We start from the raw sequence: 26,608 nt of genomic DNA, 5'->3' as shown, positions 1-26,608 counted from the left end.
GTGTTTTTGTGTCCAAAGGCACTATGTATGCAATGCTTAATGAAGTACAACATGTTTTTTTGCACATTTCTACAACTCAGGGTTAGATTCAAGGCCAGTTGTGCAGTAACATGTGCTTAGATGCTTATAGTAGTATTATTAATATATATTAATTGATTTGGGGCGATTCAATTGACATATATCAATTCTAAAGAAATAAAGGATGAAAATAAAGACAATGGATATACCATAGAAGTATGACAGCATACAACTACAAACATTTCAATTGTGTAAAAACATTCAATTGGACTCCAGTAACATTCTATTAAACTGAACAGGTTTACTGTTTACTGTAAAATTCCCCTGCCACTTACAAAAGCAGGAAGAGGAAATCACCTAACTGATGAAAGGTTGCTGAAACTTTCAGATCACTATTTCACCATCATGACAGACATAAATTTGGACTTGGACATTCATGGCTGTGGTCAGACAACGTGCAAAGCCAGAATTGAAAACATTTTCGTAGGGCTTATCGGTGAGTGTACCTCAAGGAAATAACTTGTCTGACCGCAAGACCACAAAAGCTGACATAGAGCTGTTCTTCAAGAGTTCACAGTGAAAGGTGAAAAACAGTGAAAGTGTTCAGTGGTGACACAAAACACCTCAGAAAGGAGCAAAAAAATTTACCATGACCACGTTATTTCAGTCAAACACAGTACCAAGGCACAATGTATTTTTTAAAAGCGATCAACACCTTTACTAATATCAGCATCTTAACTGAAATTCTAAAGATGCCTATAATGAAAATGTTTACTTTGCACTAGCGTTTGAATCTTGCGTTATACACTAAAAGTAGCTCAAATCCATTAAAAATCCAGTAGTTATGCATAATGGATATGTGTCATGTCCTTGACTGCATTTTTGGTCCTTTTCAGCCAGAGGTCGATAGAGACTTCTCACATGTTGTGTATATTAGACTGAAAACCCCCTTGCCAAAGTAATTCTGTCTCACTCTTACTTAGTATCTTTGTCGTCTCGTCGATAATATCTCCTGTTACTGGCAACTGCAAGCTGAACCCAGTGCAAGGCCACAGGGGAAGACGCTGCATCAAACGTGGCACGTATAAGTCATAATTACCGATGTTGTTACCATGTTGTAACTACAGGGTGTATGGAGATGTCGCGTAGTTCTTGCTCTGGGCGTTGGGCCCTTCTGAGAAGCAACCATTTGCCTTAAAATAGCCTGTTTGCTTTCCATTGCAGATGTCGGAGAAGAAGAGGGAGGAGGACGAAGAGGAGGAGGAGGAGGCGGTGAGTCTGAGACGGGAGGCAGAGTGTCTCCTGGCTGCCGCTGCGGAGCACAGACTAAATAGCGACACCTTGGCGAGTGCCAGGGTTCAGGCGAGGTTGAGGACACTCGAGGACACCCTCTGGAATGCATTGTGTGTGTGAGGCGGGAGTGGGAGTGGGAGCGTGGGCGCCAGCGTGCAGCGCGTAAACATGCCCCCCGGAAAACGGGAGAGTAATTTATTGCGGCGCGAGATTCCTGCCGGGAGGGTAGAGGTGCGTTGTGAAATACAGTTGGGTAGTAAAATGAGGGAGGGTTCTGAAGGAGCTGAACCATCTGCGTGTCCTGGTGTCAGGTGGTGTGTGTGTGTTCACACTGTGTGTGTTGTGTGAATTGGCTACTGGAATGTGCACTATTCTATAGGGCCTTTGTTCGGGGTCTGGTTATAAGTGTGGTAAAAAAGATTCCAATGAAGCCATTTTTTTTTTTTTTGTACAAAAGGTATTTATTTGAACAGTGTTTCCCATTGTGTTTGTGCCACAGTAGTAATACAAATAAATGAAATTGAAATTGAGCTCTTTTCACAGTGAGTTTGATTTCTTTCCCCCGCTGTTTAATGTCGACGCGAGTGCACCTCGGAGTGTAGCAGAACGTTGCGACGTTTCCATCGCTCCCCGACTGCAGAGGGTCTCTGGAGGGCCGTCTATGGAGAGGGGAGAGAAGGACACACAAATCAGGCCGTGGACGGTGCCAGCGCAGCTATCAGTGGCTCCTCCGCTAGGGCCTTTTCCCAGCGTGGACGAGTCTGTCCTGCTGGCAGCACTCGCCATGTCCCACTTACACACGCACGCACGCACACACACGCACGCACACACACACACACACACACACACCTGCCAACACATCTTCCAAACTCTCATTCCTCTGTGTCAAACACGAACACATGTAAACACGTTCAAACACTTTGAGTACATATTTGACTGAAATGTTTTGCTGCATCCAGCCGTCGCGTTCCCAAAGCACACACTCCAGCTGTAGGAACAAAGGGCCACACAGTGACGTGACGTGACTCATTTCCTCATACCACAGCTCGCGTGCTTGTCTGTTCCCGAGCCGGGCTGGTTGGGGGGGGGGTCAGAGTTTGGGGCAAGGCTCCTGTTCCTGCTGAACTGAGCCAGTGGTTTGGGGAGAACTGTAATCAGCTCAGTAGGCACAGGAGACCCAGTCCTGCTGTGATGTCCACTCCCCGTGACGCCTCCCAGTCTCTGCAGGTCACTCGTCCAGTACACCACAACACAACATGGCACAACACACACAAGCATTGGCTGTGCACCTATGCATTAAAACTTAGTAATAAGTAAACATCTGTGTTGCTCCGGCGATCCTCTTTTACTATAACTAATGCTAGTCTTCATATTTCTCCATAATTTATATTCTATACTAAGCCTATATATCGATCTTTCTCTATTCTCTTAATTATCTTCTTACCTTTTTATTGGTTACTCGTGCCTACAAGACACTTTAAACTCCCTACATTTGATTCTACAAGTACTGTAATTGACTGGTATGTGAGTCATATTAAAAGTCATCATTCATTCAACCTTTATTAATTCTCGGAAGTTCATTGAGGGTAGTTCTCATTTAGAGTGAAGCCGAGATTCCACTCACAATGAAACAACATCAAAATGCACTGTGCTCATCTCACAGCTGTCTGGAGTTTGTTTCTCTAACCCTTAAAGGTGTACCATCACACCGGTGTGGCGGGAATGTTGGAAAATGAATGTTCTAAAGAATATCTGAGGTTCATTGAATTTAACATAGCATTTTAGAACCTTAAATTGTTGCGGAACGGAATCTTATGTTCAAAAACCCACACCTTTAAGGGCTAAGCAGACATGCTGTGGTATATGGGAGAAGGTCTCTGTCAGTGGCAGCGCAGTTGGGGGTAACTATCGGACACAACGAGACATGCGGTGTGCGAGATGCGTGCGGCAGGTGTTTTCATGGACAAACGAGTTGAGACAACAGATTAAGACGAGAAGACAAGATAATGAAGTGAGGAGGAATAATGTACTGAATGCTATTCATGCAGCGATCGCACTAGCAGCTCCCCCCATCCCCTTCACACACACACCCAACATACACAGTCACACACACACACCTGAGGTCCCCACAGACCTTCAAAACGATCACACTGAGCATTGTCGCCCCCGAATGGAGCTGACAGGCCTCATGCTTGGCTATGCGAGGCCAGACTAATTGGCTCTGTCAGGAGGCTCGAGACGGATCTGCCGCGACACATACCACAGGCCCTGCTGCGTCGCACCTGACTGCACCACAATGCTACCTGATAATCCTAGATGCGGAGCAGCAAGAAGAGGTGGGCTTTTTTTTTTTTATTATTCTTTTCTGTGACATGGTTGCTGTGTTCGCATGACACAGACCACAGAGTTTCAGTTTCACACACTTGTAGTGCACGGAAAATAGTAGAAATTCAAGAAACTATACCCTTGGTTATTGCAGCAAGCACAAAGTTTTCCATAGAAGGAACACTAAAGGGAAAAAAGACAGTCGAAAGAAACGACTGTGGTGTGGTCGGCCGTACGTTTTCTAGAGTTTTCTAAGCTTAAGCAAGGCGTTATCAGTACTCATCTAGACTTGTTCTAGTGTGTAGACTTGTTTCATCTGGTAGACCTATAGTTGAATTCCTTTAGTCACACCCTTTGTGAGCAGGGCAGTAGGCGGGGGGTTGTTGTTGCGGCCGCGTGATGGGCTCTGGTTCTCATCCTCCTCAGAGGCAGAACTTAGCCACTGTGAACAAAGAGGAGCTAAATCACTGTTCACCAATCAGCTAAGCTCTGCACCTGCTTGGAGTTGTTGTTTTTTTGTCCCCCCTCTTTTCCTCTCTTCTGTCTCTTCATCCCTCTCTCTCTCTCTCTCTCTCTCTGTCATCTGTCATCCATTTCACACCAAACTAACACATCAACATCCATGTAGGTCACAGGTTTTTTCCCCCCATTACTCCTTCCTTCTACAAAGACCCTCCCCCGACCACCCCCCCCCCCCCCCAGCGGAAAAGTCCCACTGAGATCTTCCACTTCTTCCAACCCCACCACCACTCCCTTGCAATGGTACCCCCCGGTCTCCATGACAACCGCCAGGGCCGCGGCTGTGTGGTAATCCCTGGCAATGTGATTTTTATCTTAAGTCACAAATCATCACGCCAGGAACCCACACAGCCACGACATGAAAGGCGAACCTGCGGATCCACTCACCCGCCCACCCCCTCCACCCCCACCACCCACCACCCCCACCTCCACCCAACCCTCCCAGCTCCTCTCGTCCCTCCCTGGGCCTCTCCTTCGATTCTCTACGCTCGGCTACACCAGGGATATGTCCCTCATTAAGGGGATCAGGAGGGATTCCAGAGGCATGTGTAGAGAAAGGAGGAAGAAAAGAAAAGAAAAGAAAAGGAAAGAAAAGAAAAAGGAAAGAAAGACAAACCTATCCCCGGCCTTATAAGGTAATAGTTTCCTGATACTCCTGATACAACAAGCAAAAGCCAAAGACTTCGACGGCGTTCTGACAGACTACAGGAGTTTTATTTGTGTCTGTGAGGTAAAGGATCACGTCGGTGCCAGCAGGCTGTGGTATTGACACATCACAGGCTTTGCGTCTCCTATTTTTAATCAGTATCGTGATGGCGGTGACAATATAAAGCCTGCGCCACCGAGAACAAACATCCGCAGTGGCGAAGGTGGTGGTGGTGGTGTCCAGACTTGCGGGGAGATAAAGCACCATGTGAAGGCATAAATGGTCTGTCGGTGGTGGTGGGGTGGGGAGGTCTGGGTGCTGTGTGTGTGTGTGTTGAGGGGGGGGGGTGAAGTGATTTATCAGTCCCTGGGTAGACAGAGGAAGCGTTCTGGCCTGGAACATCAGCCTGCCACCGGACCTCCCCTCCCCTCCTCTCCCCTCCGCTCTCCTCCTCGCCGCACACATAAAGCTGTCTTGTTTGTGGATAAAAGCGGCCCGGGTCTAGGCTGGTCCTCAACAAAGCTTTTGTCACAGCGGCGTTTTAATGGATTTATCGGACAGGCCCAGCGGTGGCCATATGTCCTACGCAGCTCCGAGGGTGACAGCCATTTAATAGGTTTCCCACAAATACCCCATCTCCACACACACACACACTTCCCTCTATACACAAATCTTATGTGTGGCATGAATGGTGCTAAATTAGCAGGGGCGATTTGTGAGCATGAAAGAGATACCTTGTATTTACCACTTCTCTCTTCCACTCCACATAAACAATAGATCATTCCTTCATGCCAGCCACAGAAACCCCAGGAGCCATAACTCAACTCTGATTTCCTTCGCCCCTCGGTGTAGAAAGAGTAAACACAACGAGGCTTAGTGCAAATGCATGGATACATGTTTTTCTCTTGCTTTCAAATAGCTCTTTTTTGTAATGAGGGGGAAGGGGGAGAGGTTTCAGTATTTGAGGAACACATTCCTAAATGAGTTTTGTTTGAGAAAGCACATTCCTGAATTCCTCCTCTTACAAACACAACATGACAGGCTTTCTAGTGCAATGGTAGGAAAAGTCCCCCCACCACACACACACACACACACACACACTCTCTTTTTCTCTCTCAACCTCTCTTGATCATCAGTTGACTTTTAAGTCAGTTTATTTATGAACAGAACAATGAAGAAACAGACTAAATGTTTCCTAAAGTAACCCACGAGACTCTACCTAACAACTCCAACATCCAGACACACACACACACACACACACACACACACACTCTGCTGGCCTGATGCTGATCCATAGGGCTCTTACGTAACGTAAGGTGAGGGCAGGAAGAACAGTAGATTATCCCTCAGGCCCTCTGGCCCTGGACACCACAGGACAGTCGCTCACATCCACACAGCGTCCGGCCTAGAGCCCAGTTTTCATACATTCAGTTCTTCCATGGCCTCTCCTCTTTCAGTTAGGGGGGATTTCCATGCATGACTTTTTTCCACCTTCAACTTTTCCTCAGGAATTGGCATTACATGCTTCCAAACTATTCCATTCGTGATGGCCGTTTCTGTGATGCATACGGTTGGCAATAACGAAGAACTAAAGAACGAAGAACTGTGTGATTTGGGTACTCTCCATGCCATGGCAAGACCAAACCACTGACTTATCAGTAAAACTATTGAGGTCAGTGGACCAGACATTAATATGCCTCCATGTTCTTTTTAGCTACAGCACTTATTAGCAGCCGAGCAGTGTGCACCCTGTTCCTGAAGACTGCATGTTCCCTCACAGAAAGAGATGAGTAATTCATCCTGAACATGAATGAGAACTATAGCAGAAGATGAGACACATTGTGAGTACTAACTCAGCATCTGTTTCTAAATGTATGGAGATTTCTTTCTTATCTCTCCCACTGACGAGCCCTTTTCCCCCAGATCAGACAGAGCACCTGTGGTGTGTCGAAGAGGAGTCCTCTCTCTGTCTCTCGTGGCGTGGAGGTCACAGGATCATCTCGGACACCACGGCAACGGCGGCCGGGTCCATGTGCCCCTGGGCCCCAGAGAAGCAGCGGCGGGCCAGAGCCTGCTGACGACCGTCCTCCTGCAGCATCAGCTCCCCGTACAGGTACACACCCATGGCCTACACACACACACACACACACACACACACGCACACACACACACAGACACACACACACGCACACACACACACACACACACACACACACACAGACAGACACACAGTTATATATAAATACACAAACAGTATCTCCAAAAATGATATAACCACAAAAACATGACAGATCTTCACATTTAATGCTGTGCACAGACAATACAACAGGTGCTGATTGGTGGCAGGAACATCTGAAGGAAAATCAAAAACTGACCACCACACACTGCATTTAGTGAATTACTAAATACTTACATTCACAATATCAAATCTGAAGTCATATTTCATGTAGAGGCTGATGTGATTAGCAGTGCAAAACTGTCATAAACTGCCTTAAACTTTTTCAGAGTTTACATTTCCAGGATTGTTTTGGTTTATCTTGTGCTTAGAGTGCACTTTGTAAGCACTGATTTGGCTGTCTTATTCCATTATCGAGGATTTATGTTCATAAATTACATCTCTGGGGAGTATTCCAGAGCACTTGTGCAAATGTATTGTTTTGTGGAATTAGAGGTTAGAGGTTACAAAATCCACAGAAACAAATTCGTCGTGAAGTGAACACATTTCCATATTCGAGTAGGGCTTTGTAGGAATGCAAGTAATTCCAAATTTCAAAAAGAAAAATCTCCTTTTTGTCAGATTATCAACAGCACACTGTGACTTACAGGCAAGTCCTCTCTTTTCTGCTGAACATGTTCACTGATGTGGAGAGGGGGAAGGTTCGTGGACGAAGACACAGAAGTGTCGAAACGCACCATAATAAAATACGACTAAAAGCCATCTCTGCGTGCTCCAGTGAACCTTCTCCCTCTCCACATGATCGGTCCACTCCCGAGAGGCACCAGACATGAATTCAGAAGCGCGGTGGAACTACCTTTTTTGATGTTTGTTGATGTGTCAGAGGGACAGTCCGGTCTCCAGAGCATGTTAAGTTAGCCAAGCGTTAAGTGTGTTTGTGTGTGTGTGTGTGTGTGTGTGTGAGAGAGAGAGAGAGAGAGAGAGAGAGAGAGAGAGAGAGAGAGAGAGAGAGAGAGAGAGAGAGAGAGAGAGAGAGAGAGAGAGAGAGAGAGAGAGAGAGAGAGAGAGAGAGAGAGAGAGAGAGAGAGAGAGAGAGACTGAGACTGTGTGAGACAGTGAGGTGTGTGGGTGTGCATGCCTGCATAAGTGTGTGGCATGGGTTTGTTTACCTGGTTGTCAATCAAGAAGTCCTCTACGTCCTTGTAGGCTGCGCTGTACTTGTGTTTGACCACCAACTCACACCAGCGATGCTTGACCTGATAAACAAAGCAAAAAAATAAACAACACCATCACAAACAAGCTCCATCACTCCGTCTTCCCTCTTTGGTTTCACTTAAGCATGGCGAGCCGGGACAGAAGGCATCAGGGCAAAAACGGACAGTTCAAACAATGTACGTGTGTTGAGTTTGAGTCCTAGCCGGCACCACAAGCTGGATCACTGGTGGGCTGACCGGTCAGATGACGCCGCTGGCTGTTTGCGGGCATCAATGAGGCCACTGTTGGACCAGCGGCCCCTGGGAACATCAGAGATTGCCTCTGCCCTGACCCCACCCACCCACGCTTCTCAGACCTCCATCCCTCTCTCCATCTCGCCCCCACTCTCTCTCTCTCTCTCTCGCTCTCTTTCTCTCTCAGTCTCTCTCTCCCTTTCTCCTTCTTTTCTCCCTCTCTCGTTCTATTGTCTGGGCAATTGTCAACATCGCCATTACATTCCGACTGACCTCCGAGAAATGCAGGGGTGCCGGGTTTTTTTTCCGAGGGGCTACCACAAACTCATTCCAGATGAAGGGAGGTCTGACCACTTTTTGTTATGCACAGTTTTGTCTGAACAAAAGGAAAACAATGCAATTTAGACAGAGGGATGGAAAGCTATGTAGGACTTTTATATTCTTTAGCCTGAATGCACTTTCAATCATTTGTTATGCCTCCAGAGAGTTGACCTAATGGCCTTGTGGCTGCTAGCATCAAACCCAATCATTCAAGGTACATGGGAACTGAAAACAGTTATGGCCTTCTATGAGTTTATGTTGCCCTCCATGATGGCCATCAGTCTGCCAGTGTGTTTCATTAAAGCCCTGGAGAGACTTGGTTAACATGGTGAGTATTTTTATCTCCAGATCACAACAGAAGAGGTGGCACTCTGCATCCCACAGGCTGGCCGTGGACTCGCTGTTTCTTCCTGCGAAGTTCAGCTCCTTCAGTCTGCACCTCCGGTCTCAACGTGAACTCCCTCCCCTCAGATTCATTCTCCAGCCCACCCACTATGCCCCGACGATAGAGGGCACGCAGCGCAGCCCTCAGTGAGAGGCACCGAGTCTCAGTTCTCTCTCCTTTAGCAGTTCCATTGCTGTGAAATTGGGTTACAAAACTTCAATGGGTCCAGTGAGTCTGTCAGCTTTTTTTTTTTTTTTTTTTTTTACAGAAATGCTAAAAGCTGTAACAACCACAAAATGTGTGGTCTACAATCACCTTCAAAAGTTGAGAAAAGTGTTATTCTCCAATCTCAAATTTCTATCTCACATTTATTGTCTAGCCAAAAGGAAACTTGGCAATGCTATTGAAAAGTTGACTCCTTTGTAAGGCTTATTGCGAGTTTTGCAATCCACCTCACTCGTGACTTGCTTTTAAAAAGCATCTGCCAAGTGCAGAAATATGAATGCAGTGTAAACGTTTCATTGTTTGCACATTTCTGTATTTCTAAAACTTTCGTGCTAATGTCATTTTGACACACTTTGCACTGAAGATTGAGACACAGAGGAACATGAAAGGTTAAGTGGTGTCTTCTGTGTGATGTGTACGTTTGTCAAAGCTGGTTTCTTGCTCTTTGCAATGAACATCTCTCTCTCTCTCTCTCTCTCTCTCTCTCTCTGTGTGTGTGTTTGTCTCTTAATGGCTTCTAGGTCCAGGACCCGGAGTCTTAACGAAGGCGAGGGTGTGTTTGTTCCCCTCCATTAGCTGTCTGATGGCGGGAGCCATTTCTCTGTAATGTTCTGCTGATACTAGACGTCTGCATGGCTTATTTACTCCCACATAAATAAACATTAGTGTGCTGGGCCTTGGCTGAACTCTAGAAGAATCTCTCGCTCCAGTCTAAAGCGGCCGAGGGTGGGGCTAGGGGTGGGGGAGGGCAGAGAGCCCGAGACGGAGCTTGAAGGTGATGTGGATGTACTGAGGTCCACGCTGCATGGGACCGACTGGCATGTGTGGCATGGCAGAGACCAGTGTGCCACTGCCGACTGGCATGTGTGGTACTGTATGGCAGAGACCGGTGTGCCACTACCGACTGGCATGTGAGGTATGGCATAGACCAGTGTGACATCTGTTTGTCCAACAGATTTGTTATCTAATAGCATTGCAGTGATGACGTGCATTTTTACTGGTTACTGACATATAGCATCTTCAAATGAAGAAGAACGCAATGTAATAAATAACACAGTGGGCAGGACAGACACTGTCCATAACTCTGTGGACATTCAGACATTCAGTAACAACCACACGCAACTCAAAACATCCGTTCTTCCACAGGGAGAACAACAGATTTGCTAACTGTAGCAACACAGGCCATCCAACTGTTTACTGGCAGAGCTCAGCTATCAATCAATGTCACATCCAAAGGCACTGTGTTCAACCTTTTTTGTCATGTCTTGTTCGGGCGAACCATCATTCCTCTTTTGTGGGATTTTCCCCAGCCTTAAAACGCCCCCGACATTTGAGAGCGCTAACCACACAAAAGCAACATGAAGGGAAGAAATAAAACAGCTAGCAACAAAACATAACTATTATTTACATGTGAAGCGTCCTTCCTTCTTTGACAGGATTAGTCCTCTGAAGAGGTCTCTTAAGTTCTCTTCCTCTGTCCTTTTGATCCGCCTCATCATGGATTGTTGTATTTGTACTAACTATTCTTCCTCTCTCCTCCTCCTTTTCTCCTCTCCTTTCCCACCCACCCACACTTCCCTTCTTCCCCTCGGGCCCATGTGAAGTGCAGGGCACACGGACGCTTGGCAGTCACCCTGATGTATTAATCTCGCACATGGAACAAGATGAAACAAAAACAAGCTTCGGGTGCCACACACAGACAAGACAGAGCGCTGAGCGAGACCAAGAGCACATGGAGCTGTTTTTTACCCAGAATGCCACCGGGAGTAAGAGGGGGCAACTAAGGACATCGTCCCCACCTCCCTGCCTCCCCCTACACAGACACAGAGACACACACACACACACACACACACACACACACACACACACACACACACACACACACACACACACATAATTACTCCAAGAGACAGTGGAAGGAATAAAATAGACTGAGGGCATTTGAAAGAGGATAATGTCTGAAGTTGCCAGGTTGCAAACCTCGTCTGGTGAAGGCAGAATATGGGTACAATGCTGGTTTGAACGACACATTATTCACCATTTTTATGCACAATGCAACTGATAGATTTTGGTGTCTCATACTCCAGATTTTAACATTATAATAATTACACAATAGAAAGTTGTCATTTCAGTCTTGGTGTAAAATATTCATAGAACATACAGTATAGCCCTGTTAAAACAGCACAAAGGAGTTTTGGTCTAAAAATAGTGCTATTTGCTTAAAGGTATGCAAAACCCTGACCAATAACAACCGCCCGGCATGGATAAAAGCTTGTTACATTTACATGCATTCATTTAGCAGATGTTTCTATCCAAAGTGACTTACATATTTCAGTTATATTACAAGGACCATTGGCCCCAGAGCGACAAAGAGTTAAGTGCCTTGCTCAAGGGCATAACAGTAGAAGCCAGGAATTTAACCCACAACGTTTGCCCGCTAGTACTGCACGCTAGCCCAACTCATTAACCACTACGCTACCACTGCCCCCATGTTAGCATGCTAACTGTCTTTTGGTGACCTACTGTAACAGTTGGTGATATAATGCAGTGAATGCTCTTCTTACTTTTTTCATGTGGTATCCTGGACAACAGACCTGTGTAGTGTATTAGCTACTGAAAAAGACAGGGGTGGTCATCTGCCATTCACATGACCATGTGCCATCAAAATGACTTAGAAAATGATAGATTTTTTTTTTATATATATAATTACTGCATGGTGTTGATTCAACATTCAGTGATTGAGAGAGGAGTGTTAGGGGACATACAAACATATCAGTGGGTGGACAGGTTTCATGACAGGTTATTGATTTGTGGTTACAGGTGTCTTGTAGTTGACTTTTAAATACTTCTGTTTATGAGCAATTAGTACACAGATGCCACTATAATTACATTTGACACTTATCAGAAGTTTGACCTCCATCTAGACAGAAGGAGTGTCAATCCCCTCTTATTTCAACCATAATTTATTACATAGGTACAGTCTGGCACCCAACGCCTGCATGTGCGCACATGTGCTGTGTGTGCGTGTATCTGAGCGAGAGCATATGGTGTAATAAATTGTGGAATGTCCTGTGTAATTGCGGTGTCTCCCCTTTGAGAAAGATGGAGGGAGAAGGAGAGAGATAAAGGGGGGAGGAGAGAGAGAGAGAGAGGAGAAAGAGAGAGAGAGAGGAGAGTGGACATGCAGCTGTCAGGCCCCAGGGCTCTCCCCAGGAATGCAGTTCAGGATTCTGCCACAGCTGCTTGGCCCAGTGAGAGGAGAGGGAACCGAGAGGGCACTTATATGGACTGATGAATACACGAACACACACACACACACACACACACACACACTTCCCTCATGAACACACACACACACACACACACACACACACACACACACACACTTCCCTCATGAGCACACACACACACACACACACACTCATATACTCATATGCATACATATACAGCACCCTTCACATCTATTGGCATCCCTGGTAAAGATTAGTAAGAAGAGGTTTAAGAAATATTCTTTTGGCGTTTTATCTTAGTTTATCATTCATATTCAACTGCTTTAAAGAAGCCCTATGCAACAATTTTAGCAAAACACTTTTTGGGTCGTTTGGTGGGTGCTTCGTCTCCCCCTAGTGCTTCTCCGTGGAAAAAACGAATATGCAACTTTCTGGTCCCGGACCGAAGAAATCCGAATGTTACTCAGCGGAAGGCCTCGAAAATGTAGTCAGATTGTAGTTTCTAAGAAGACTGCAAAACGGACTCCGACTTGGCTTTGTTGCTGCTGAAATTGTAAGTAGCCTATTGGGTGAACTTCGTTTTTGTAATGTGGTTTGATAGTCTCTTAAACAATGTGTTTGCTCGACCGTTTTATTGTGAGCCCTGTATGTGTTTAGCTTGGTTTCTTGATGGCTAGCTCGCTAGCTAGTGGGGGTTTAGCGTAGCAGTCACTTGCTACCGAAGCTGCAGGGGGAGCTATGTCACGAAAAATGCGATCCCAAATCAGGCGAAAAACCCAGAAACAGCGAAGGAATAACCAGACTTGCATAGGGCTTCTTTAAAGGAATCAAAGAGTTTGTGAACTTCCAAGCAGTAGTCCATGATTTCCAGTTTAATCAATGTAAAAAAAATAAAGACACATAGCATCGAAAGACAAGAAGGTACAGTAGACAATTCAAATAATGTGAAAGCACATGTGTTTTTGTTAAAAAGATCTATTTCTTCATGAGGAATTTTGTTCTCAGAATAAATTTTCTTCCCTGCAAATTTGAATTTGAAATTTTCCTTGTTTTCTTTGAGAAACTAAAATTAAATGGCAAAAGATTACTTTATTTATGCCTCTTTTTACTCATCTTTACCAGGGGTACCAATAAATGAGGAAGGTGCAGCTATACATACACAGACATCCATGCACAGAAACACACACACACACACACACACACACACACACACACACACACACACACACACACACACACACACACATCCATACACTCATTATGCCTTCCACATGCATATACACACACACAATAAAGCATACTGCACATAAAGCCACAAACCCAGAAGATCAACCAACACATCCACCCAATCACTCCTCTCCTAACCAACACATCCACCCAATCACTACTCTCCTAACCAACACATCCACCCAATCAACCCTTTAAAAACACCCTTCATTTGGTTACTATTGTCTCTTTTTCCCACCAAACGGCAGTGTGAACTTTGTTTGTGTGTGTGTGTGTGTGTGCGCGCTCTCTATTGCAAATGGCTGGCGGTACAATGTGTCCTGTGTGTTTGATTAACAAATGGAGCCCCGGCTGGGGGGCGAGATCACACGAGAGCTCACATGAAAGGGCCCTGTGGCTCGCACGCTAGCGCTAACCGCCGCGTCGCTCCGCTTCACGCTCACACCCCAACCCGCCGCGCCGCTCGCCGCTGCCGTCCGACGTGGCCAGACCAGGAGCCGTGGCCTGTGGTCATGCAAATTGAAAGGGAAGACGCAGAGGGGGGAGGAGAGGAGGGGTTGGAGAAGGTATAGATTTCTGTTATGCATACCTTACATAGCCTCGGGCGTGAGGAGTTGTAGAGAAAAAAAATCTATTCAGCCATTCACTATTCACTAATGTACATAGACATAGTTCTTTATTGTATGCCAGCAAAGCATACAATCAATTCCATAGGATGTCAAACAACACAGACCTTCACACACTCTAACCTACAGCAAGTGATGTATATATCTTTATAAGCATGACCCTCTGCAGAGCAACAAGTTCAGGAAGATATATTGATGACAACTTTGGACATAGTTAGTATTTCATGGTAACTTGGACATTCCCTCTATAAAACCCCTTCTAATGGGAATATGTGGCTCTGCTATTTCCCTTCTAACGAATCCCAGTTTTCCAGTTTCCCAGAAATGGCATTCTGGTCCTCAAACAAGCACTGGAAGTATATCTGTCTAACACACAGATGAAGTGCACCCCTACAGTTGCTAAATCAATTGGGAACAAAGTCGATAATCTACCCTGTCTGATGGAGATATACAACTCCAACCCTCCCAGCTCTGCTTCATTATTAGCCGGCATTAGAGCGAGACACCAGGAGCGTCACAGTCTTGGCGCTCAGCCAGTCTTTGCACTCCTCTCCCTGACCTCTTTTCCCTATGAAGCGAATCAAAAAGACGCTGGCAGTACTGCGATGCGTATACTCTTTCAGCGCTTCAGGGTAGAATGTATGCAAATCCTTCCAGAAAGCTCTGTCATTACCTGCTCACAGTAACATAGTACAGTGCAAAAATGAAACGAGACCTCCTGTCATTTGCATGATAATACTGCACTGAACTGCGCACCTGAACATGTACAACATTTAATTCGTAGACTATAAAAAGACAGCACATGTTCAAAATATATTTCACTACGCACATAAGAGGATGAATGGATGTGTAACTGAATTCATTGAATCTATCGTAGGTCTGTCTCTCTATACTCAAATTCCTGAAAATCTTTGCCAGGAACTCCTCTAAAATGTACGTAACTTTAGACACATATGTTTTCCATACCAACTAGCTCTTTAGCTCTTTAAGAGTATTTCAACACCTGTATGAATGCCACCCGCTGCTGCCAGAGCCAAGTGTCTTATTACCCTGGCACTGCGCACTATGAAAACCAGCCTCTTCATCAGGCCCTGGGGGGCCCATCTTCTCCTCCTCCTCCTCCTCCTCTCCTCTTCTTTCGTCATCTTTGGTGACTACGGTAACAATCATGACCTTCCACTCCACGACAACGCTGTGCTCTAGAGTTTCGTTTTCCACTATATAGGCCCTTTAAAGTGAATACTGGATCTCTTCCTTTGTCCTTTGGGGGGGCCTGGGCACCTCTCTGGCGCTTTGCTCTCTCAGTATCCCCTTTGGCCAAGTCCCAGGAGGGGTCAGTGGGGAGGGACAGGACCACACAGGTGCAGAGGGCACCCACTGAAGCTAGACCTGATAAGATACAGTAGCATCCTTTATCCTTTACAAAATGGCCTTGTGTGTGTGTGTGTGTGTGTGTGTGTGTGTTTCTCCTCTCTATCTCTCTCTCTCTCTCTCAGATTTCACTCCTCCAGGCTATCTTCTCCACTGTAATGGCTACTGAGGAACTTTTTCCTTTCTTTATTCTTGACAGGGGGGCAAAGCACACGCATTGCCGGGCACCATCAGATATATTTACAGTCCAGCACATGGAAATCTATTGTGAAAATAGAACTTTCCCATGACACAGACTTGTTCTGTCGGTTTGCTAGGTGACATCTGTAAACGACTTTGGCCTTTTCATGGAGGAACACCAAAGAAGATAATGTTTCAGCCTTGAGTGGATAAGAATAGAGCAATAGAGACTATTCTTGGCACGGCTTGATGGATACATTCTTTTGGAGCGGAGGCAGAGCCTGGAACTGGTAACTGCGACGAGACATCCAGCACTTCCAGCTTTGTTCAAAATGAAGCTCTACCTTGAGTTGCCCAGGTGTGGCAAGGTGTGGACCAGCACTGTTTTGTCATCATCACTGGCCCTTTCATCAACATTCATAGACCTTGCCAAGCGGAGGACGTGGAAAAAAAAAACCCCAACACCACCACGGCATCCTCTGCAAAAACCTGCACGCTTCATCCATGAGCCCACACTTCTGCCAGGCTTTTATGCCTCTCCTGCAACATGTGCTGACAAGTTGAAATGACAGACACAGTGTCTGTGTTCCGTGTCATTATCTGTTGAGTCTACTGTCAGACGGATAACTCTGGGAAACCTTATGCATAGAGAACTGTTGGAGGCCTAAGAGAGGAGAGGTCCGTGTGGTGAATTGGATTTTATACTGGATATGGAATAATAAGGTAACCAGAGGAATAGAAACATATTAGAAAGGATATATTGCAATTCCCGCCCATGATTCAATATCAATATCTATGGTATTTTTCAATCTAGAGGGGAGGTGTAGGCTTCCTCAGCATCCTACCATAAACATCAGTGTCTGCACTGAGTGGTATCCAGGTATCCTATGAATGTTTCAGACCAATCTATTTCTATCTGTACCAGTACAATAGGATCCTACCATAGAAATAAATATCAGCATTGAATGGCATCACAGAAATACCATCAATGTATCATGTGGCTGATCCATGGTGTTTCTATCTGTAGGGGCGATGTAGACTGGCTACCTCAGCGTCCTGTGTCCTCAGGTCGTAGGTTCTCTCCAGGGTCTGCAGCACACCTGCACTCATTTTCTCCTCCTCCAGCAGCATCTCCAAAAGCAACACAGTCTGCTCCGGACCCATCTGGAACACACACACACACACGCACACACATACACACACACACACACAGAGAGGGAGAGAGAGTTATTGAAGAGTTAATAGAGTGCTTCAACGGAAAGCAACACACTCAATCCAACACACACAAACCATACACAAGACACATTTTCACTTGAAAGCCACCCACTGAAATTGAACACTTCTCCCTTCTCAATTCGCCATCACAATGCACAAATAATTATGGGCTGCTCAGTGTTGAATGGACCAATCCATCAATTTACAGGAATTCTGTGTGAGCACCGCGCCTTTATAAAACAAGACCTGAAACGAGAGAAAACCCCCTCGGCTGGATCATAGGGATGAATACTTCACAGTGATCCATCACACTGGGAGAGCCGTGCTACGAGTTACTAAGCAGCTCTGCTTTGGGGTTTTCCACACTGCACCACCTGTAAGCAGGTGTCCATTTCTATTTGAAAGGAGAAATGATACACGATCTATCAAAACGACTACAGTTGTACTTCAAATGCTCAATAAAAAGTGCTATGAGTATTGTGAAGGCGAGTAGTGCAGGACCAGTCTCCTAATGATCGTAAAAAAAAAAAAAAGGTTTGAGGAATACAAAAGGCTGTTGGGTAACGCTGATGGGTAACGCTCCCCACAGGAGTATTAGTACAGGGAGAAAAGCACCGGGATATCTGTGAATCTAAGACAACATCTCCCACGCATGCAAGAATGGGCATGACTGGAGCTCAGGAGTGGATCCTAGAAAGAACACACCATTTCTTGTGAGCTTGTTAGCAAACGTTCACATCAGTGATATCTCTAACTGAATAACTCTTAAATGTCTGAATTTTACTGATAGCTTGCATTGATACAGAGGTACACATGTGTGATCTAAAATATTACGACACAGTCGTTGACTAAATGTACTTGGCTACTAGTGCTGGACACATAAGAGCTGTATATGTTTGATTACACACCGGAAAATCACTGGCCAGTTAGCCGTGCTGTTAGCCACAAACACATCCACTGCACACTGTGATGCAAATAGCCCTTTGAGGAGTACAACCCAAAATCCAAAAAAGCAATTTCCTTTTTGGAAACACTTCTTCTTCTTGGTGCTAGATGGTGTGCTGTGGTAGCTTTGAGAGTAGAGTGTTTTCAAAGCAGAGAAAACCTCATGCATCTGCACTAACAGAAGGGTGTATCCTTTGTCCCACTAAGCTAAGCCACCCATCATTCCACTAACAGTGTGTGTGTGTGTGTGTGTGTGTTGTGTGTATGAGACCGGGAGACGCCGGAAGGGAGGATAGGAGAGAGCGATGAGAAGAGGAGATGGGCAGAGGCACAGCTGCTATTATTACCACATTATTGCATCAGGATCTGTGGCTTACTGATGCACAGCCCTCCTCCTCCTACTTTCTCCCTCTCTCTCTCTCTCTTCTCTGTCCATCCGCCTGCCCTCCATCACAGCCAACCCCCCCCCCCCCCTGGCTCCAACCAGTGAGATCACTTTAGGTGCTAATGATTTGCTGACCGCACACATAAACAGACCCCCACACAATCATTCTTACTTCCTCCCCCCAAACACATACACACACACAGATACAGACAAAGACAGACAGACACACACTCACACCACACACACGCTTCTGTTTAGAAATAATAACACTCCACCATATTTCTCTCCTAATCTCCCTGCTTTTCTCATTTTTCATTTAGGGCCCCTTTTTCTTTTCATAGATCCTGTGCGCTATCCTGCCCTTAAATGGTCATGGGGGTACTGTCTTCAGTCTCTCACCAGATGGCTGGTGTGTGTATGTGTGTGTGTGTATGTGTACGTGTGCGTGTGCGTGTGCGTGGTTGTGTGTTTGTGTGTGTGGAGTGCGTGTGTGTGGTTGTGAGTGCGTGTGTTTGTGCATGTGTGAGATAGAGAGAGAGAGAGAGAGAGGAAGAGAGGGAGAGAGAGAAATGAAAAGAAAGAGAAAGACAGAATGAGTGAGAAGGGAAGGAAAGGCCCAGCCTTAACCAGAAACGGCACTATATTTGTCCCTGAGACTAAAAGGAGAAATGATTTCACCGGGGAGTCGAACTGTCCGAACCCCAAAGAAAAACCTGAAACACAAACAGAAGCAGCTGGACAGGCCTCAACCCAAACAGCCCTAAACGAGATTTGAGCGCTAAAAGGCCGGTCCGGAGGCCATATTGGTCTGCGCTCGGAGGCACACCAGATGTGACCTGCAGGAAATGTGCAAGGCAGACCTCTCGGTAGCATTACTGGGAAACGGCAGTGATAAAATCGAAAAAGGGGAGCGCTACTCGTAATGACATTGCCCAAAACGAAAACGCCAGCCACATGCAGTCTAAATCTCATCCGAATCTTCGTGCCAAGAAAGCAACAGGAAAATAACAAATAAATTAAGCAACATAAATGCATAGCAGGGGTAGCAATGAGGTAATTCGTGAGCTGGACCCTGGCCAAGTGGTGATGGCCCAATAGGGTTGCAGCTGTGTACTCCAATAGGTAGCAGTAGAAAGTTGCACACCTTTCCACAAAGACAGACAGCAAGACTGCAGTACAAAAACAGCACGTGCAGGCACACCTTAGTAAATTGGTAAAGTTCAAGTCTTAATTTAACAAATCCCCACATTAAACCGACATGGCAGGCTTAATAGGGTGTGCCCATACCTATCCATGCGTGTACAGTTTCACCTCAAATGAACTCATAGTCCACCAATAACCATCTGCATTCAGTGATCCATATACCGTCTACACACACAGCCTGGTAATTGCAAGAAAAAGCATCTTTGTTCCTGTCTAACAAGCTAATCTCCCTCCTGATGAGATTGAAACCATCATCTTATTTCTGAGCTAACTCCCAGTCTGATCGGGTTACCTCTAAAAAACCTAACCCAGGCCACTTGGCCTGGAGATACTGCAGGAATATTTTACATACTCTTTGTAGGTCCCAATAAAAGTCAGACTGAGATAGTCATATAACTGCAGCGGTGATGGGATCGCCATATGTGATCCGCAGAAGAGGCCTCAGCTGGCCGGGCAGTGAGGAGAGGGGAGACAGGCGAGAGAAGGAAATAGGGAGGGAACTCCCATCAGGAGTTATACTCACCTCCTCACTTCCTTTAACCCCCACATACTATCACTGACAATGTGTACTGCCCCCCTCAACCCTAAACCCCAATGCCCCCTACACACACACACACACACACACACACACACACACACAACCACCAAATCCTTCATGTGACACTACATAAGACAGGCCCGGGGGGGCTTTAGAGAAGAAAGAAAGAGGGAGAGAGAAAAAGAAAGACGGAGAGAAAGAAAGACGACATGCAGAGATGACAGGAGACATGTGCTACCCTATCCGGCTGAACTTGTGAACCCGGGGGCCGACCCCTGAGCTCATCCCTGCGGAGCGCACTGTTCCCAGCCATGGGTGTGCGCCCCCAGAACAATGCTACCGCGTTCTGACACATTTTCTCAAGGGTCGCGGCTAATTGAGTGACAGTTGGGAGTACAATAACATAGGAAGCCAGTAATATGTTGAGCAAACACAGGAAAATCACCCCAATGGCCCAATGTTGATGTTTTCCCCTCCGCTGTTCATAAGGATGTGTGTGTGTGTGTGTGTGTGTGTGTGTGTGTGTGTGTGTGTGTGTGTGTGTGTGTGTGTGTGTGTGTGTGTGTGTGTGTGTGTGTGTGTGTGTGTGTGTGTGTGTGCGCGCGCATGTGCATGTGTGTGTGTGTGTATATATGTTTGTATGTAAAACGTCCAGTATAGACTACATACACATATTCACACTGCCCCCTTTTTTAATGAATGTCTCTATTTACTCTTGCCATGGATGATCAAGTAAAACAAATAGACCATTATGAAAAGAAAATATTTGGCCAAGATCCGAATCAATGTGATCTCTCTTTCTCTCCCTCTCCCCTCTGCAGTGCCACCCCTGTAGTATTTCCATTGCTGATAATGGGAAATGACAGCACTAGCCTTTACTTGTCGTTACAATGGTCAGGCCCTTTTCCGGCGTTTATTTATGTACAAATTTAGCCACACTCCTTTTTACAAGAAAAAACACCTTTTTTTGTACAGTCTGTACATGCTTGGTAGACCCACTGACTAGGTCTACACAATGGCTTTTCACGGTGTGGTGAGCTCATTAGTCGAACTGAGGCGCAGTTCTGTCAAAGAACAGAACAAACTCGAGAACCATCACGGAGAGCCGTCATATTCTGCGATTGTTCCCATATTTCTATGGCAACGTCACTAAACGGGCCTACCAAAATTAGTAACCTGAGCCGGGCGCAATCAGCGTGTGTTTGGGAAGGACGCACTCACCAGAAAAGCTCTCACGGAAATATAAAGTAGTGCTGATGCGTAGTGATTCAAGCATTTGAGCCCGCCAAATCCTGTTTGTCGCTAACAAGCTATACTGTACAGCATGCTGTGTAACTTTCAGGAACTTTCTAGATGAAACCTAAAACAGACGTTTATTGGGATTAGACTAGTCGCATGTGAGTGCTATTCATGGAAAATGTCCTAAAGGAAAACACTGTCGATGAAAATTAGTCTTTATTAGAATTAGAAAACGTCTTATGTTTCTGGTGCTGGTGGTTAAGCATGAAACAAAATACTTAAAGAGGCCCTATGCAACAATTTTAGCAAAAATGACCTTAATTATGCAGGTTGGGAGTCGTAGTGATGGTTCTACAACACTTTTTGGGTCGTTTGGTGGGTGCTTCGCCTCCCCCTTCCCTCCGCGGAGGAATAACCAGACCTGCATAGGGCTTCTTTAAAATTTTTCACTTCACTAGAGCTTCTAAATGTGTAGCGGCGGCAGAAGCCATTTTAGTGAGTCATTTTAGTGCTCAGCGAGGCTCTGCTTCATATTCCTTTTATGAAAAAAATATGTGCTTAAAATCAGTAAGATCGGAAGAAAGAGGACCATTACTGGAATGGAAAACTCAGACTAGGGCTATAATAGAATTACCCCGCACTTTACATTCCATTTGGGCACATTAGTTATTCTCAGATAAACATGCTGCGTTATTGTCTGAGGCTCATGCAATTGGCTCAGCACAAAAAAAAAATTGGAGAATTGCCCCCACCCTCCCCCTCTCCCTCTCTCTCTCAGGTAGCCTAGCTATCTGACTGTATCTATCTCTGATTCTGACCCAAGACCAGAGAGTGACCGAGGCCAGTGCTTTTTCAAACAGTGGCTCCAGACGACAGTCGATAAAAACGTCACAGAGCGAAATAGATCCACCGTGTTTTCAAAACATTATCTTCTCCTTGTGAAGTGGGGGGGCGGGGGGGAGGGGCACAGGCTGAGCGAGGACTCGACAAAGAGAGGTCATCTTGGAAGGTACACAGCAAAAAGAAGAATTCCCAGCAGTGGGCTAAGACAACTTGTGACTTGTAGGCCACAAGTTGTCTTAGCCCCCACATATAGACATACACAATTCAAACATAACACACATTCGCCAATGCATACCATAACTCACTTGCAGCCAAAAACATCTCAACTCAAACCAAAAATGTCAGTATACTGAGAAAGAGAAGAGAAGATCATGAAAATTTGAAATAGGCAAACTCATTGTCTAAACAGAAGTGTGATTGAAGTGCTTGCCTAATGATAGACTCAGTATGAAATATGGAGTTATTGCACCCTTTTTTGAGTGCAGACTACTTTCACATTACCTTCATCAGAACATTCTTTGGATGTATGTAGCAGACACATGTGACTTAATGTCACATTGATGGAGTGAATTATAGTTTTATTGCTGATCTATCTTTTGGTTTGCACACCAGTATTATGGTCAGATTATCTGACTATGAAGTTTATCATTTGCTATTTTCTGCCCGTCATTGCAGATGTCAGAAAATGGACGATCTATCTAGCAGTCTCATGATTTTTGAACAGCCAGTAGGTTCAGAGCATCTTAAACACTAATCAAAGACCTCCTCATGCAAGTCATAACCACCTGAGACTGTTCCACACATGGCCTGTTTTTATGTCTCCACATGAACTCTTCGCACATTTCTAAATCCCATCCTCCGACGGACGGTAACGTAAATGATCTTCCCTGAAATGTCCATATATAGCTCGGCAAAGTGTGTGTGTGGGTCCCAATCCCCCCCCCATCCCCCATCCATCCTCCATTCCCACTCACCCTGCCCACCCTCCCGCGTCCCCCTCCCCTCTCTCCCACAGATAAACTCTGGGGCTGGGCTGGGCCGAGAGGAGCTTAGCCTTCTGATGAGTGTGGCTCACTTCACAGCTGGCGGTTCTTAGAGCAGGTTATGACAGGCTAATCAGGAGGCCACCCTGTCCAACAGTGAAGCAGCTGGGAAAACAGCGCCTGTCCTCCGACGCGACTGGGCCACAGCCGGGGACAGAGCGACCACTTACGGGTCACCGCTTAAATCCGCCTGGTTATTTTGGTGGCCTTGAAGTCGTCTTTGAAGTTCATTATTTCCCATTAACGTGCGACATTTAATCATCTTTTGAGATGTTGGTCACGATGTTTCTCTCCTTTTCACATATGGAATAAGATGTGCGACATCGATTTGCCTTGAACGCCACTGAAGATTCCTGGAAGCTACCTCAAAATGGCCCCTAAAATAGTTCAGTGTCTCACAGGAGAAAAATGGTCCCATAGAGTGTAGACACGTTCAGCACCTTTTAGCAGATATTGCTTTCATTTGAAGGGCAACCTCAAATTGTCGGTCAGCTGTTACAAAAGACAGAGTTGGAGAGGAGAGGAGAGTCATTGCTGTTCTCTCTCTCTCTCTTCCTCTCCCTCTCCCTCTTTCTTACTCCTGTCAGCGAGTGGCCATACACTTCAGTGCTAATAGCAAAGCAGCTCTCCATTTTAATCCCAGGCCTGTTTACAGAATACAAAGCTAGAACGTATGGACTATTGAACTCTAGCCAAAGACCATGCAGGCTTTAAAAATGTCACTTCACTTTAAAGGCCTCTCTTCTGCCCTTTTTGCTGATTTCTCCCTCTTGAGGAAAGTTACACATAAAATCAAGGGGCTGCATTATGGAAAAAAACAATGGCACAGGCTTCCTGTCGAGTCATTATGATAATGTTTCCCTGAAACATCCGCAGCTAATGGAGACAGCCATATCTCTGTACTTAAGGGACAAATTAACCGATACACAAAGAGCTCTTGGTGTTGGGGTCAAATCATAACTCACAGAGTATGTACACACACAAAAAAGTCCCACTGAGCTCATAGACAAAGCTCGCCAATCCATTTTTTATCACCAGCTTTTGTGCAATGAGCGAGTCTTTTTCTTCCACACGTTATTTGTTGTCTTGGATAAATATGATCAAAGGCGCCCCCGCTGGCATTAAAAAGACTGTGCCATGTCTGTGTGCTTAGCTTGGAGTATGTGGAAAAATACGAGCGGGCGGCGGCAGCGACGACGGGAGACACATGCACGGAGTTGGCACGGTCTGGCACGGGGCGCCCCGACACACACACACACACACACACACACACACACACACACACACACACACACACAGAGAGAGAGACACACACACAAACAGAGACACAGGAGTGTCTGCTTTCAGGCGTAGCTAGTGTGCGTGTTTGACCCAGATTAACTTTTGGAGGGATGGGGGCAGAGGACATGTAAACATATCCAAATGTGATATCATCTGCCTGAGCTAGACAGTCAGCCGAGGTTCATCCCTGCCTGCATGTTCAAAGGGTAGCGATGGGGGGGATAGGGCGGGAGAGAGAGGGAAAGAGAAGAGTAAGGGGGGATGAGAAGAGAAAGAAAGGAAGGGAGGGGAGAGAGAGCTGCCACCTGGCCAGGCCCTGGTGGCTGATGGGAAGTGAAACCCAATCCCTGTGTTTGGACAGGGCCAGAGGATGAGCCACAGGTCTCTACTCAGTCTGTGTGTGTGTGTGTGTGTGTGTGTGTGTCTTTCTTTTTTGAACTCCTGGCATCCCCCTAGATTACGCCTGTCTGAGCAAACCCAGAACACAGCAACAGACCGGGACCAGATAACGGCGGGTCCCTGAGCTTTCAGATGCATGCCACTTTAAGGCCCTGCCCTGTCCTGCCCGGCCCGCGGCGCTCACGCACTCAAGGTTGCACGCAAGCAGCCACTTCCGCCACTTATGGTGATGGAAAAACACAGACGGCAAGAACACAAACAATGAACGGCAGACCTTAAATAATATAATAAAATAAAATAAAATAACTCTGTGTGCTAACCTGAAGGAGGTTCCCAAACAACCCCCCTTTAATAAGAGGTAGAAGTCATATTTTTCGACCATATTTTATGAGATATCGCTCTGGGGCTGATTCACTCATTGCGGTGTCTGGCGGACAGCTGCACTTATGGAGACTAAAAGAAGAGATGGGGAGAGCCTGGTCCTGGCTCTGAAAAAAACAACATGCTACCCAGCCCTCGTGGAAAGGTGCAGCGCTTCTCGGGAAAATCTGGCACACCGTTCTTCCAGGTACTAAAGCCGTCGACTTTCCGAGGCCGAAGCCAAGAGGCAGAGCCGCCCGCCGCTGTCCGGCAGACAGACCTCGTGTTTATTCCACCGCCGTGAGGACTGGGCTTCGCTCAGGGCCCCGCGCTCAAGCACCCTGCCATCTGTTTCTGCCTGCCGTCCAACACAAATACAAATCAAAAAATTCAAATGTACTTTTCAAAGTGATTCCGGGAACGGGTGCCACAAGCATGCTGTTCTTCATCAATTCGCAGGAACTGGATGGAGCTCTGCACTGCGAGGAACCGAGAGGACAGCCTGACACACAAGTAGAGCACTGTATAAAACACTGTCTTCTGGCAGGCCCAGAGTAAAATAGCACACCAGTGAATTCAGAAACAAAGGTAAGAAAGAAATGAAGGAAAAATTAAAGCACAGACAAATTAGAACAAGTTAAAAAGACATTAGTCAGGAGTTATGAATAGTGTTTTGTGGTCAATTTGTCAAATTCTGCTTTTCTTTTCTTCCCCTTTTGTTTGCTAAGTGTGAGTGGTGTCTTTTGGAGGCGCCACTGGTCGCAGTTAGTCAAAATGGCCACTCTAGGAGACAACCACTGCTGCTCGGCTAGAATAAATAAGAAACCCAGTGTGCAGCACCTGGCTAAGTGAAGAACTGATCATTTCACACAGGGCGGTTATTCACTTCTTTTTTTATCAAGACCCTCGGGCAGGTGGTTATAGGTGATGTCCAGACAGTAAATCTGCCATGCTGCTGTGGCTGCCATAGGCGATTAAGAGATCTTTCACGTCTCCAGATCTCTCACTTCTAATTTTAGCTCTTGCTCGGAGGACAGGAGAGGATGGAGCACATCTAATAACCGGCAACATAAATAAAACTACAAAGAGGTGAGGCAGATAGTGATTTATGTTATCGTTAGCCTTCCAATGCATGGCGTCCATAGCTTACATCACTCACACAGCGTC

General features: G+C 45.9%; 2 protein-coding genes across 3 annotated transcripts in view; one reads left to right on the top strand and one right to left on the bottom strand.

The window, feature by feature from the left end:
• Positions 1-1,595, top strand: part of fancc (FA complementation group C) — a 31,359-nt gene extending 29,764 nt beyond the window's left edge. The window contains exon 15 of the mRNA XM_076289280.1: positions 1,243-1,595. Coding sequence (XP_076145395.1) covers positions 1,243-1,431 — 189 coding nt within the window. The 3' untranslated portion in view covers positions 1,432-1,595. The remainder of the gene's footprint in view (positions 1-1,242) is intronic.
• aopep (aminopeptidase O (putative)) overlaps positions 1,595-26,608 on the bottom strand; it is a 53,849-nt gene continuing 28,835 nt past the window's right edge. For both annotated transcript variants that reach the window (XM_076289278.1, XM_076289279.1), the window contains exons 13-16: positions 17,038-17,154; positions 8,147-8,233; positions 6,739-6,929; positions 1,595-1,970 (exon numbers count right to left, since the gene is read on the bottom strand). In XM_076289278.1, coding sequence (XP_076145393.1) covers positions 6,789-6,929; positions 8,147-8,233; positions 17,038-17,154 — 345 coding nt within the window. In that variant the 3' untranslated portion in view covers positions 1,595-1,970; positions 6,739-6,788. The remainder of the gene's footprint in view (positions 1,971-6,738; positions 6,930-8,146; positions 8,234-17,037; positions 17,155-26,608) is intronic.

The sequence above is a fragment of the Alosa pseudoharengus genome, unplaced genomic scaffold (genome assembly GCF_046254945.1).
Source record: "Alosa pseudoharengus isolate Yale_2024_CS ecotype anadromous, Long Island Sound unplaced genomic scaffold, YU_APseudo_1.1 YU_APseudo_1.1_scf_17, whole genome shotgun sequence".
Classification (NCBI taxonomy): Eukaryota; Metazoa; Chordata; class Actinopteri; order Clupeiformes; family Clupeidae; genus Alosa; species Alosa pseudoharengus.
Note: the sequence above shows the minus strand (reverse complement) of the source record. Positions and strands in the feature narration are given on the sequence as shown.